Genomic DNA, 14,836 nt, shown 5'->3' on the forward strand with positions numbered 1-14,836 from the left:
GGTGGACCTTGCAGACCATTACCTGGAGGCGGTGGTCCACCGGGCATGCTTATGGGCGGCGGTCCCTGTAACAAAATTTATCGTTTGCAATGAATACTTAACATTCAAAAAGTAATCTAATAAGTAAACTTATGAAAAACTTTGAAATGTGACATTAAAATCATAACCACAGTGATTTTATTACATTAAAATATGGAGAAATTAGTGTATTTGTTAATTTTACTCCCACATGTAATAGCTACTGATTATACTCTTTATAAAGTGACTGCATTTAACTCAATTGAAAGATCTATTCTTTATCAAATTCATTTTAAGAGTCATTATTTTTATTTTGTCAATGGTGTGACAAATGAAGCTATCATACCCATTGATATAATAGTTGAAGGTTCTAGAACTAAAACATTTGAGAGGCTGCTGTTAAGGAATAACATACAATTCTCCAAATTTTCACCGGATTATGTGTATGAAATTGTAATAACCACTTTTGATATCATTATCACTATTATAATTCACTTAAATATATTAGTATGTTTACAGATTCAAAAATAATAAAGAAGATACAGAATTCTATGATTGGGATGCTGTTAACACATGGGTAAATGAACATGTGACAAAGCATAGTGAACTTAAAAAAATTGTAATAGCTAAGACATTTGAAAAAAGGGATGTTTTCATATTAAAACTATCCTCGGAGAAAAAGAAAGTTTCAATATTCATAATGGGTGGTGAGATAGCAAGAGACTGGTCCACACCGGCCATCATTTTCAGCTTAATCAAGGAGTTATTAGAGACAAAAAGTTTAAGAATACTAAGAGATTATTATGACTTTTATTTTCTTCCATTTATGAATCCTGATGGCTATGTTTACAGCAGGAATGTGGTTGGTTTTCAATCAGACACTTTAATAATTTTATTATGGTGATAATAATATTAATAAGGTGCTACATTTTAGAGAAGATTTTGGGCCAAAAATAAAAAAGTATTCATGCCACATATAGACTGCTTAAATAACAATACAGCGGAAGGTGTCAACTTGAACAGAAATTGGCATTTTGCAAAAGCATCTTATAATGGTATGAAAGCTCTCTTTTATCTAACTATAGTTAAATAGTATGTGTTGCTTATATATTCTTTCATATACAAAGTAAGAACATTTTGTTAACAAGATGTGTATTTATGTATGACTCACATTTTTAAATGAATTTATCTGAAATCTAATAGGAATTCTTTTTCTATAAAATTTTTAATATTTCAGTGATTGATCAAGAGTGTAATGCTGTTTATATTGGACAACAGCCTTTATCAGAGGAAGAAACCTTTTCCCTTTCTTTTGCTTTGAATAATTTGGCTTTAGATTTAATGGCATTTGTTAATCTTAAAGGTTTCAATAGATTATTAACAATTCCATATGGAAATGAAGCAATGTCAGTGAATCATGATATTTTAGTAAGTTGTCATTTATTATGCACAAGTGTATTTAATTGTTTTTCCATTATTATTTAATACTATTGGATTTAGATGGAGTTAATCACATTAGCAAGTGATACAGTTAAAGAAAAGTACAATGTTACTTATTATGTTGGAAAAACAGAAAAATATATTTGTAAGTACAATTTCAATAAAACCATTCCATTTACTTCTTTTTTTATAATAAACAAGTTATTTCTTCTATTTCCATAGAAGACAACCACACCATAAATGATAACTGAATTTTTTCATCCCTTGTTTCTTTTATCATATTTTATATAATAGTAAACAAGCTATCAGCCACCTGAATTCACCACTGTCCATAGACATTTGCAATAGCAAATGTGTTGTCTACTCTTAAGTGACGGAGGAGGAGACACACATAAGAGGTTGTTTCCCCTTCTTATGTGTCTCCTCCACCATCAAATCCACACCCTCCCTACCTTAAAAGAAGGAAGGAAAAGGGATTAAAGTTAGTCTTACATTGTCATTGGGCCCTTTCATTGACATTGACGAGACAGAGATAATATCATGTTTTTAATCAATTTTTATATAAGTTTTATGCAGTTTAATTTTACTCTTTTAGATAATTCATCAGGAAATGTTGCAGACTGGGTAAAAAAGATGCTTAACATACCAATTGTGTATACAGTTTATTTAAAGAATGGAGACAACATTCTACCTAAGTTGCAAGATGTGAAGATACTCACTCAACATTTAAGTACTATCTTAAATGAAACTTTAGTAATGGCCAGGAATATTTATGGACCCTTATTTAGTAACAGTTACAAATTGATAGTTGAAGTTAAAAAATATGTCATTTGTATAATCATTTTTAGATTTCTAAAGTACTATTTTTTGTTAGCTTATTAGGTTATTGTAGTTTTGGGGAAATTTACAGTAAGATTTTTCGCAGCAATAAATTGTAAAGCATGTATTGGTTTTAAATTCTATTACAATGATATAATGGTACAAATGCATGTTACATACCTGACCAGGAGGCATATGGCCTAGCTGATGTTGCATATAACCTGGCCCCTGTCCAGGAATAGCGGCATGTTGTGAAGGTGCAGGAATATTTGAATGACCATTGGGTCCAGGGGGAAGTGATCCTGGATGGCCAGGTGGTCCAGGTATGTGTGGCCCGACCATGTGCGGTGGAAGTTGGTGTCCGACTGGAGACATGCTCGGGTGTTGTTGCGGTCCACTTGGAGCTCCATTGGCACTCGAAGCAATTGTGTGAGGTGGAGCATTGGCTGGCATATGATTAGGTATTTGTGGTTGCCCTGGAGACGCAGCATGCGACGGAGGTGGTCCATTAATATGTTGCGGATTATAAGGACTATGCGGTGACTGTGGCGGCGCAGGGCTTTGAGTTGGCGGTCCCATTGGACTGGGAGCCTGCGGCGGCGGCATTGGACTGTTTTGTGGTGATGGACTAGCCATCTTGTGTACTCTCAATAACTTAAAACACTTTCAAATCATATAAGGGAATCACATTTGCTACATAAAATAGTCACTTTTGTCTAATGGTTAGATTATTTTCGCATTCTATGGCGGAATGCTATTACCGAGAAATGTCAAAAACGCAAGTAAAACACAGGAAACGTTCATATAATCACTTATTTTGGAAAGAAGTGCATAAAAACTAGTGTAATACCTTAGGTACTCAAGATATTTATTGATAATTATAAATTATCGATTAAAAATATTTTTCTAGCACACATAACGACAACAGACAACATTACACTTGATTTGACACGGCCACAGACTGCATACGTACGCATAGTCGCAAAGCAAAATCAAGTATATTTTTTTTCTTCTTTAACTTTTTAATCTGTAATGCCTTGCTGACAATTTCCAAATATTTGTTTCAGCGTATCGCTTATAATTTTTGGAAGTTTAAATTCTAGACAATTACTAATTAATAAATAAAATAAATGATAATTAAAGAATAACTCGCAGATCTTAATGTTTTGCTGTATTCACAAACATACAATTATTCAACATAACTGATGAAATAACAAAGTGGAAATATGTTTGTATTATTATTTTAGCATAAATAAAAACAAAACACTTTAATTTGTTGACCGGGTGAAGGTAAAGAGGTAAAATGAACTATATGTTTTAGATGTTCAAGAATAAAAAAAATGCAAGTAATCCGAACCGTTTAATATGGATGAAGAAGATTATATTGAGAATACATGGAGTTATTTTCTGTTATGTGGTGAACCAACTTTGTACGAAGGTCTTCGATTTGCAAGAGATTTAATAATTGCAAATCTTACTTTGCGTTTAATAATTCAGTGTTTTTCTCTGCCACATAATGGACGCCATTGTTTATCTCTGCTGATTGGTAGTTTTCTTCTATACTACAATGTTGGATCAGCCATAATATGGACTTTAGGACTTACAGCCGGTGCTTATTTTGCCATTACTTTTGTAACATTATTAACAAAAAGATGGAGAGGTTTTATCATCACATTTTTGGTAATATTATTTATAGTACTATGCGAAGTGTATGTTGTGAACCCAAAAATGTGGCAACAAATAAGAGGCATACAGATGATAGCAGCAATGAAAATTATATCTGTAGCAATTGAACTGGACAGAGGTTTGTTCAAGGACATATTGAATCCTGTAGAGTTTGGGGGATATTTACTTTGTCCGGCAAACAGTATTTTGGGTCCATGGATACAATTCCATACATATTCATCTTATCTGGATGTAAAATTTTTATCTCGCAGGTGGATTAAATTGATTATTATAAACCTTGTGCAGTCTATGGTTTTTTTAATTTTATCAAATTGCTTTATTCCTTGGTATATAGATGATGATACTACTTTGTGGTTGATGTCATATCGTGATGCCCAAGCGTTTCGAATGTCACATTATTTTGTATCTAGTATGTCAATTGTGTCAATGTTAAGTGCTGGTTTTGGATTAACAAATGATTGTCATTTAGATATAGAAGTTACTAAACCATTATTCATCGAGTTACCAAGATCTTTAGTTCAGGTTGTTATTTTCTGGAACATACCTATGCATCAGTGGTTGAAAAATTACATATTTAAAACTTGCCAACCTTATGGACAATTTATTGCTATATTTACAACCTATGCAATCTCTTCACTTTTACATGGATTTAATTTCCAGTTATCTGCTGTTCTTCTTAGCATAGGATCATTTTCTTATGTAGAGTATAATTTTAGGTATAAAGTTGCTTCGGCATTGGAGGTATGCTGTTTAGCCAATCCATGTGGAAAACAATGTGAACATAGATATAAGAAAAACAGTTTCATAGCAGTTTTGGTAAACACAATTTTTTCAGTGATAACAATAATGCACCTTGCTTATTTAGGAGTGATGTTTGAAGCATCATTTACTGTTCAAGAATCTGGTTATTCATATTACCATACAATAAGTAAGTGGGAAAATCTCAATTTTTTTAGTCATGGTTTTGTAGCATTTATGTACTTAGGTTACTTAATGATGTAGATTTTATAATTGATTTCTAATAAGACTGATAATATCTGCACCATCATATTTATAATTGTAATAAGTTATTTTAATTATTTGGAAATCATGGTCTTTCAGTATTAATATTTAATAATTATGAATATTTCTTCAGGACAATATAAGTGATAATTTCATAATGTATTCCATTTTTACATAGTTAATAAGGATATTAGCAATTGTATAAATAAACTAGAATTAATTTTTATACCATATAATTCTAATATTACTATTGTAAAAAAATCCATCATATTTCCTACTAATACTTAACAATCTTTATGCACTCTTCACATATCAATTATCTACTATGAAATCTTAAAATAGTGTGCACAGTTTAATATGTAACAAAACACTGCCATATGTCAAGGTTTTTATAAAATTAGTGCCATTGAATATACCCATCACACACATTGAAATGTTGTTTTACTTGTTTTTCATTTGTTCTTACTTCTACTTCAAATGTTGCATTACTAATATGTGTAATTTCTATTCTATAATTTATTTCTTCAGGTGTTAATCTTTCTATCTCCTTAGATGAATGGAAATATCCAGGTCTAGTATATAACACAGTGGTTTTGTAATCTTTTGTTATTTTTCTTATAGTTTTCAACAAAGTTTTAATGTACAATTCCATTTTGCATATTTTATAACATTGTTCAGACCAATAAAATGCTGTTAAGGTGTCAAAAATAACAAAAGATATATTACAATTTTTGTGTAAAATATTTTCTAAATTTTGTAAGGTTACATAAAATTCTGTTGCATCAAACAATTCAACAAGAAATAATTTCTGAAGTGAAGCCGCAAAAAGTGTATCAATGTTACTTAAATTTAAATTACAATAAGTTGAACTTTCCCTTAAACATTTAATAAGTTTACTTTTAAAAGTTTCTAACAAAATTCCGATATCTAAGTTGCCATCAGTACTAAAAATCAAAATTCCCGCTTCAACACCACCTAATTCTACAGGAAGTAACGACTGACATATTATATCGAAGAGGAGATTGGAGACATTTGCATCGCTAAATATTTCAACTACATCTCCTTGCTTTGGTCCATTTTCGAATAATATCGGATAAAAATTTTCAATTCCCGGTTTTTTTAAAAGTCTTGCCAGTAACTGTATCCCTGATTCGACTTTAAATTGTTTTGACATCTTTTCGTTCGTCGGTTCATTCAATTTGTTCAGACACTATTTTTGCTAAAGTATGACGTGAGTAAGCCGTAAAATAATTATAAAATGTCTCACGAAAGTTTAAATAATTTAAATAAGACTATGATTTTGACTTGACAAGTGACAATAAAAAACGTTGTAGTGCCTAACCTTTTTGACATTGACAGGATGGCGCCTCTGAGCATTTAGGGTTACCAGCAAGGTAATATGTCCGCATTAAAGGGAAATTCTTTCCTTTTGAAAACGAAAACGCAAATTGTAAAGGAAGTACTTTTATACCTTAAAAGGCTTCCAAATAAAAATGAAGAAAACACATTCTTTTTTATTAAATAACATATTTCTTTCCTATCAATTTCTCTCTAACGATTCTCTAGCGATTTGCAAAAAAAAAATTAAAAAATGAATTGTTCAGGCCAACTTCTCGCTACAAATTGAAATTGCTTTTACTAAGAAAGTAGTAACTCTCAAACGAAAATTGTTTTCTATCAAACCCTCTCTAACGATTCTCAAAAGATTTGTATAAAAAAGTGAGAAAGTGAGTTGGCTAACTTCACAAAGGTCTCTTACTTACATGCTCTTTGGTGTTGACTTTGACATTGCCGAAGGGTAACCTATTCGCAACTCGCAACGTCAATTTTAAAATTGTTATGGGGCTTTTAAAATAAAGTCTTTTCAATTAAAATAATAAAGATATACGAAGATAAATACTGTTTTTTAAGTTAATTTAGTTTTATCAACTTATTAGTTAAAGTATTTAATACTTTTATAGTACAAATATAAAAATGCTTTATTTCAAGTTCAGATTCTTTCTTTTTTATGTTTTATTATTTTTACTATTAAATGTCAACTATGTTGTTACTCAGCTTATAACTGCAAGTATTATCAGCAGTGTCGCACTTGGCGGTTGGTTCAGTTGGGATACGATTGAGGATAATACTGTATGTCGTTTCTGGGAATGTTGCAATGATAAACACGTACCATATAATTTAAGCAGTAAGTTTACATTTCAATATCTAAATGATTGTCGTTCTATTTTGTTGCTGTAAGTCCGTCACCTTTTTCACAGGATTAAAAGTGTCCCTATCTCAAAAGATGTTTGGACAACCACTTGTGAATGAGTTAGTCAATATTTTAGTAGCTCATAAGGAATCTATAAAAGATGTTAATCGGCAGAACAAGAAAGCTCTTGTTATAAGTTTACATGGCTGGTCAGGTGTTGGGAAAAATTATGCTGCTTCTATGATAGCAGATGCAATCTACGCTAAAGGCATGCAAAGTAGTTTTGTAAAAATGTTTATGGGTAAGAAAGATTTTGACTGCAATGATATGGAGAAATCTAAAGTAAGTCAAATTAGTACAACACCTGCTTTATATCATACAAAATCTTATATTTTTAACATCTGTGATACAGGACATTGAAAATCTTCTCAAGCCTCTTTTATTATTTTTAGAAAAATTTGATGTCAACCATTAATCAAATAGTTAGAAGATGTCCCACATCTTTAATTATATTTGATGAGATCCATGACATGTGTCCATCTATTTTGGATACCATAAAGCCAATGCTAGACCATCATCATGCTGTTGATGGAATTGATTACAGGTAAATCTTAACAAATTAAAACTTAACTAATGACAGCCACTCAGTGTAGATTTCTAAAGGAAATTTACACTAAGGAATTGCTTAAGTAACTATTCAATGACTGGGTGAGGCTGTAAGTCATCAAATTGTGGGCTGAATGACCTGGACTAGTTTAAAATAGTTGAGTCGAGTTAAATATAAAAAATGTATATTATAAGGTATTATTCTCGTTATTGTGATTGCAGAAATAGTGTATTCATTTTCATATCTAATATTGGTGGACCTCAAATAGCAACAAATCTGTTAGAGCTATATGATAAAGGTATAAAACGAAATGAGGTGGAATTTCACCATTTTGAACCTATAATAAGGCGTACATCATATTATACAGGTAAATAAAATATATTATAAAAATAGTATATGATATGTAACTAAAAATTTATTTTGATAATAAAAATTCAATTAGTTAAAATTTTCTTGTAATTTAGGTGGTTTTGAGAAGTCATCTACGATAGCTCAGCACTTAATTGATCACTACATACCATTCTTGCCCCTGGAACAGCATCATGTTGAAATGTGTGCATTAGCAGAGTTCCGTTCTCTTGGAGTGTTACAGCCCACTGAAGATATGATGTCGTAAGTTATTCAATCATTATATCTTATACTAATATTATAAATGCGAATATATCAATTGATGGATGTTAAAATCTTGATGATGTTTGGCTTAAATATAGAGCATAGTCTGGAAATATGCATAGGTTACTTATCTTATTGTTTCGCGCGGACGAATTGCGGGCAAAGGCTAGCCAACTAATAAAATTGATGTTAATATAATACTGGCTGTTTTCATGTTATTCATAAACATAAATATGTGTCTTGTGCGTTTGATTTCATTTTTGTATTTATTTCCTAATCATTTCAGAGATGCTCTATCAATTATAACATATGGACCAAGTGAAGACCAGCCCATTTTTGCAAACAATGGTTGTAAACGATTTGTAAAACACATTCCTTATGTGATACAAAAATATAAACCAAAAGATGAATTATAAAATTATGTGTTTGTTAGCACTTTTGTGATATTGTTTTACAGAAATGATAGCTTTAAGCTAAAAGGTAAAGCTCAGCTAAAAGCTAATGTTAAGATGTAATCTTTTTATTTGTACCTAACATTAACACCTAATTATACCACTAATATAATGGAATTTGTAAAAATGGCCATATTCTCAATGTTATGTGTTTTTATACAAGATTAGCAAAATTAAGTCGGATTGTTTTTTTTTTTTATTTTTATTTGTATTAAATGTAAACTCCTTAAAAAATAACAGTTTTATACCTACATCTAGAATATTCAGACAATATTTCCTGTGTCAGTTATTTTATTTAATATGTTTTTGTCGTTCTAATATTCATACTGTGATTCCTTCAACACAAGTTTATAAAAATATTAATTTGTGAACTAAGATCATCATGTTATTTTATTTCCTAAGTTTTGTGTTTGTAGTATTTTACATGACACTTGAAAACATTGTTAAAAATGTTTGATGTTCATTGTAATCATTATGTACCCTTTTCTTAATTGTAAATAATAGGTTATTAAATACAGGTAAAAAAAACAGTTGTATTTATTTATTTACGAGATATTTATTCCAGCTTATACAAGCGAAAGTAATATTAGTTTTTTGTAAGAGTTTTAAAGGGAATGCTTATATTGTTTGTAATCTAAATAAAATTACACAAAATAATACATTAAAAAAATATGTTCCTTTGTATTTAAGCTTAGAAAACATATTTACGCTTTTTTAAATGTTGCCATTTTTAGAAATGAAAGTATAAACTCATCATTTATTAAACTAAAATGTATTCAATGTAAATATATAATTTTCACATTTACAGCTTTTACTTAATAAATATTGCAAAGTGCACCCAAGAGCTTTTCCTAAAGTTTATTTAACTTAATTAAATGTAAACATTGTAAGAAATAAAATAATTTCAATTATCTATTTTTTATTAACCCAATTCTTTAATAAATACTGATATTAACTTTCTGCAAATTACAAACACAAAATGCTTTTTTTTTGTAATAAGTTATGTAAGTTTTTTTAAGTATCATAAATGAAAAAAATAAACTCTGAAGTTCGGAATAAGAGTGTTCTTGCCTCAAATGGTTTTGCTGATTTTAAATGCATTTTCATACATAAGTGTCTACGTTTACACTTTTTTTTTCAGAAAATAGCACAAAGAAAAAAATAGTATATTAAAGGCATTTGGATATTTGCAATGTAAAAAATTTACACATGACATTACTGATTATAACGATACGAAAATTATATTTAAGCACTTTCTTGCACATAGATTTAAAATTCCTCTTATCGCAGTAGTTCCAAATAACTCTATCTCCAATGTTTGTTTTTTAACAAATACACAAGTGAAGAAAATTATCAGGATAGCTCATATGTTCCGAAAGCCACTGCAGTGGAGTGTCTAGTGGAATCATTATTCCATGTGTCCTCAACTTAACTGAAACAAATTTTTGGTCATTTCTAAAATATATTACCAACAATTTGATATTTCGAGTTTTGAAACACCCATTTTTCTTTCGTTTTTTGAGATGAGACAAAATGTTTCAAAAGTATTTCTCCAGTTTATAGACAATTAGGATTCAACCAAAGAATATAAAAATGTTGCATACCTTCAATTTTATCTGGAAATAGTTCGGATATTAACTGATGTAGAACTTTCCTACTGCCATCATTGTTCTTTGGGCTTACTAAACGCTGATTACATGTGCCATCATCAGAGTAAACTCGTATTGGAACATGCTTAAAACCTTCATTTTCTCCATGTGATTCCATTAACCTTCTGTTGATTGCCCAAAATTGATCAAATTTATCTAAAACAAGAAAAATACGCATGCATTAATCTAAATAACAAACATATTTATACCATTAAAACATTCAATTCCTCTACATATTATTATTAAAGCTAAATTTTTAATTGATGGATCGAGGTTTATCCAAAAGGCTTATTGGATCTCTGTGAAAATTGACTGTCATGTAGATGATGGTCTGGAAGGACACATACATAGACAAATACTTAAGTTTCTAATTATATTCATGTGAACAAAGTCGCAAAAGGCTATTGATATAATCCACAGGTGTTTTGACACTAACATATTAAAGAAATATATCTTGTTTGCTTACCATTTTGTAATCCAAGCCATAATTGATTGTGGTCTTTTTTCTGCATAGTAGACATCACTTGTCCTCTATGTTTGAGCACATCGGCTTCCTTGATTGTTGACATAAAGTGTGCTTCCACAACATCTCTAATAACAAGAAATATTTACAGGTGAGTTTTAAAGGTAAAAATGAAGTAATCCCAACAGTGGATAGTAAATTGTAGCAACAAATCATAGATATCCCATAAATATTGAATTAACAAAAAATTATCATACGATGTGATTAATTTAGCTCATACTTATTGGGACATCGGAGGAGTATGCTCTCTGGAAATTTTGTAAAATGTACAGTCAATGTCCAAGGTAATTGAGAATCACTGCCACAATAAAGGTCATACAAGAACCCAATTGGATAATGCCACTTCAGTGGTTGTCCATTATAATCAAGCCACATTTCATTGTCTGCATTTTCTTGAGAAATATAACGAAGGAAGTGCCTTTTCATCTGTAGAAAACGAAAGACCAAATGATAATTATATTTATAAATACCTGATGCTGTTTATTACAAATAGAACATTTGATTTAATCAAACAGTTAAACTACAAATTGGACGCCAGCTTACTTTATCAGTTACTAAAGGAAAATAACTAAGTCTGGGAACCATCACATAAAAAGGGTCTGGTTGTTGTATTTCCATTATTTCTTCTTGGTCCAATTGAAAACAAATGGGTAATTTGCCATCCCATATTTCACGAAGAATCTCTCTATCATTTGCCATAATAGTACTAATATATCACCAAAGTGATTAAGATATTATGTATGAGTTTTTTCTTCAGATAGTGTGGATTAATAATATTTTTGCAATGTTTTGCAAATCCTAAAACAGCTGATGCTAAAGATTATTCACTTGTCATTAAACAAATTATTGACATTTTCAGATTATATGATTTTCCACTTTGTAAAAGTAGATCCAAGAAAATAATCCAGCATTTTATTGTGATTCTATAAAAAAAAACCTGTTTTATGTAAAAATATACGTAAAATAATGTTTGACCAGAGTATAAAGATATAGGAAAAATAATGAACGAATGCAAGCAAGAGCAAGATGTGTTGACAAATGTCTACATGTCAACTGTCAACGTCAAATCGAGGCACGTGGGATATTAACGTTTTGTTTGGTATATTTATTTGTGATTTAAAATAATTATTTTATAAGAAATTAGTAAGCATTCTCAAATAGTTGATTAAATGTTAAAGTGTCGTTTCACTCAAACCAATTTTCGCATAGTTTATCTTCAAATTATCCAGCTTAGACCTTGTAAATAGGGTCTGTATATTAGTCTCAAAAATGGGGAAGAAAAGAAAGTTAGCAGCCAACAAAGATGACTTTGAGTATGACCCAATACCTAAGCATTTAGTAACATCTCATATAAAAAAGCAAGAAAAGCGTTTAATTGTAATTCTAGAGAATGCTCAGCTTGAAACTGTGAAGGTACGGTATTTGTTTCCATCTTTATTTTACCTGTAATTTATTGTATTTTAGTCTTTTCTAGTCATAGTTTGCATAACTTTAATGCATGTACTTTATAGATTATTCTTTATATTTTAGAATGGTAACAGTTTTGAGCTTTTGAACTGTGATGATCATGCGGGAATATTGCGTAGAAACGACAGAGATCCCGGATCGTGCCGGCCGGACATCACACACCAATCATTACTGATGTTGATGGACTCACCTTTAAACAGAGCTGGCTTGTTGCAAGTTTATATTCACACAGAAAAAAATGTTCTCATTGAAATTAATCCACAAACTCGGATACCAAGGACTTTTAAAAGATTTGCTGGTTTAATGGGTAAATTAATTGTAAAGTAATTAACTGTTGATAAAATAACAATGTAATATTGCAATTTAATTTAATTTAAAATTTCAGTTCAACTTCTACATAAATTTGCGATAAGAGCATCTGATGGACCTATGAAATTATTAAAAGTTATAAAGAATCCTATAACATCACACTTACCTGTGGGAGTAAGAAAAATAACTATGTCCTTCAGCTCCAAAATGGTACAAACATGTAGAGACTTGGTGCCAAAGGAGGAACCAATTGTACTTGTAATTGGTGCAATGGCGCATGGCAAAGTGGAAGCTGATTATTCTGAAGAAGTTATATCAATAAGTAATTATCCACTATCAGCTGCATTAACTTGTGCAAAATTATGCACAGCATTTGAGGAAGTTTGGGGAGTTGTATAATATTAATTATTAAAGATTTTAATTATAAGAATTTTTGTTTTATTAAACTCATTTTTAAGGTAATAGATATTATACAAATTTAACCTAGAATAATTGAAGCATGTTTATTGAAAATTTAAATTATTTGTAAATAGAGTTATGGATATGCATGTTAAAATGGGATCATCATCTTCGCCCCTTATCCTACTTCTGAAGGGTCGGCGCAGCAGGTTATTGTCCCCCACTTAACTCTATCATGTGTCATCATTCCTACACACCTATTCGCAACCCACCCATCTTTTTCTATGTCTACCTATACTGGTATACCTCTTCACACGCATGATATTATGTTCTTGTTACATGTGTTTTACATTTTGGACGCGCCAGTATTAAATGTGAGAGAAGTTAATATAGTTGCACTATAAGCCTCTAGTGTAAGTAAATACAGGTGATCAATGGCTAGGCTTACAGCTTATTTACTTTTAAAAAGTGATAACCGATTAATGCATTTTAATTGTTATATAAATTAAATTCTTTAGATAACAATTGCACTTAAATTGTATCAGGCGCTTAACAACATAGTTTATACAGTCTGAATCATTATTATAAAATAAAGTTATTGCACGTAAAGTATAATATCAGAAATATGTAACACGAAAAGAATATTTTCCAAATCACATTTGGCGAACTAATTGGGAAGTAGCGTAAAGCTGCGTGTTGTATAAAAACAGCGAAGCTCTCTGTAGCGGAAATCGTGCGACATCCGCCAAATTAGTAACAGGCGGTTCGAACCTCACAACGCTACAAAATGCCCAATTAGTAAAAGACGGTGAATTTTTTGTACATACATTCCCCTCGATAGCTTCTGCTCGACACTTATGTTTTTGACACTTATTAACAAGAGCAATATTCTTCTGAATTTTTAAAACTTCAACTATCACAGGGCGGCTGCATTACGAAACGTAGCATTAAGAATGAAGTAAACAAAAAGTTGTAAGGTGAATAAAGTAATAGAAGCGTCTACCAATACATTACATGTAAGTTTTATTGCAGAATTTATAGTTTACATGATTCATCTCAATACAAGCAGAAAAGAGTTATATCAGTTCTAAACTTTATTTTAAGAGATGACCTAGTGATTAAGCATTCTAGTTAGGTTTAGTAAAGTTTACTAAAGTTTCTTTACAAAGCTACAAGAATGTATTAAACGCTTTAGCAAGAGCCGAAGGGACTACGTTTGACGTAAGTGAAGGCGGCATGCAATGAAAGCGGTCGCCGCCGCTGCGGGGACTAGATTCTCGACAACTTGCCGTAAATGGCATCGGTACAGTTTTACTCCGTAAGCCAATTAGCTTTACAATAACACGAAACACCTACGATCATAAATATATGCATTACGGATTGTAATGCTAATTTTATCTGGCTATATACATATATACGGATACAAACTGCAGTTATTATATAATTAAATTCTAATTCTTCATTTATCAAAATACAACTTTGTGTACGATATCATTTCATATAATAATTACAATAATTTCTCTACAATACTACATGGAGATCCTTTGTTTCCATTAAAGCAATAATAGATGGCGCTAGTCATCAATTTTATAACAGATTACGAAAATAAGTTATCAACGCTCTCAAAATATATACGCATCGCCATATTGGTAAAAGAACTTA

The 14,836-nt window shown here is 30.6% G+C and overlaps 6 protein-coding genes across 6 annotated transcripts in view; 4 read left to right on the top strand and 2 right to left on the bottom strand.

The window, feature by feature from the left end:
- Window positions 1-3,235, bottom strand: part of LOC106107796 (probable global transcription activator SNF2L2) — a 16,580-nt gene extending 13,345 nt beyond the window's left edge. The window contains exons 1-2 of the mRNA XM_013288800.1: window positions 2,458-3,235; window positions 1-65 (exon numbers count right to left, since the gene is read on the bottom strand). Of these exons, the coding sequence (XP_013144254.1) occupies window positions 1-65; window positions 2,458-2,913 (521 nt within the window). The 5' untranslated portion in view covers window positions 2,914-3,235. The remainder of the gene's footprint in view (window positions 66-2,457) is intronic.
- Window positions 215-2,351, top strand: LOC106108000 (zinc carboxypeptidase-like). Its single transcript, XM_013289057.1, has 6 exons — window positions 215-461; window positions 527-880; window positions 953-1,073; window positions 1,256-1,446; window positions 1,519-1,603; window positions 2,054-2,351. The coding sequence occupies exons 2-6, from the start codon at window positions 719-721 to the stop codon at window positions 2,338-2,340; spliced, it is 846 nt and encodes a 281-aa protein (XP_013144511.1). The 5' UTR covers window positions 215-461; window positions 527-718; the 3' UTR covers window positions 2,341-2,351.
- An 85-nt stretch (window positions 3,236-3,320) lies between the features above and the next one.
- Window positions 3,321-5,399, top strand: LOC106107998 (lysophospholipid acyltransferase 2). Its single transcript, XM_013289054.1, has 2 exons — window positions 3,321-3,505; window positions 3,599-5,399. Exon 2 carries the CDS (start codon window positions 3,643-3,645, stop codon window positions 4,963-4,965), a length of 1,323 nt encoding a protein of 440 aa, XP_013144508.1. The 5' UTR covers window positions 3,321-3,505; window positions 3,599-3,642; the 3' UTR covers window positions 4,966-5,399.
- Window positions 5,400-6,923: 1,524 nt separating this feature from the next.
- LOC106108057 (torsin-1B) lies at window positions 6,924-8,805 on the top strand. The gene is made up of 6 exons (XM_013289134.1): window positions 6,924-7,150; window positions 7,224-7,498; window positions 7,609-7,760; window positions 7,985-8,130; window positions 8,228-8,375; window positions 8,662-8,805. Exons 1-6 carry the CDS (start codon window positions 6,940-6,942, stop codon window positions 8,789-8,791), a joined length of 1,062 nt encoding a protein of 353 aa, XP_013144588.1. The 5' UTR covers window positions 6,924-6,939; the 3' UTR covers window positions 8,792-8,805.
- On the bottom strand, window positions 8,801-11,826 carry LOC106108058 (autophagy protein 5). The gene is made up of 5 exons (XM_013289135.1): window positions 11,543-11,826; window positions 11,220-11,425; window positions 10,943-11,067; window positions 10,432-10,632; window positions 8,801-10,259 (listed from the first exon to the last, which is right to left on the bottom strand). Exons 1-5 carry the CDS (start codon window positions 11,696-11,698, stop codon window positions 10,153-10,155), a joined length of 795 nt encoding a protein of 264 aa, XP_013144589.1. The 5' UTR covers window positions 11,699-11,826; the 3' UTR covers window positions 8,801-10,152.
- A 215-nt stretch (window positions 11,827-12,041) lies between these two features.
- LOC106108059 (ribosomal RNA small subunit methyltransferase NEP1) lies at window positions 12,042-13,205 on the top strand. Its single transcript, XM_013289136.1, has 3 exons — window positions 12,042-12,412; window positions 12,530-12,773; window positions 12,852-13,205. The coding sequence occupies exons 1-3, from the start codon at window positions 12,269-12,271 to the stop codon at window positions 13,172-13,174; spliced, it is 711 nt and encodes a 236-aa protein (XP_013144590.1). The 5' UTR covers window positions 12,042-12,268; the 3' UTR covers window positions 13,175-13,205.
- Window positions 13,206-14,836: the final 1,631 nt, after the last annotated feature.

Source organism: Papilio polytes, unplaced genomic scaffold (assembly GCF_000836215.1).
Source record: "Papilio polytes unplaced genomic scaffold, Ppol_1.0 DF821845.1, whole genome shotgun sequence".
Classification (NCBI taxonomy): Eukaryota; Metazoa; Arthropoda; class Insecta; order Lepidoptera; family Papilionidae; genus Papilio; species Papilio polytes.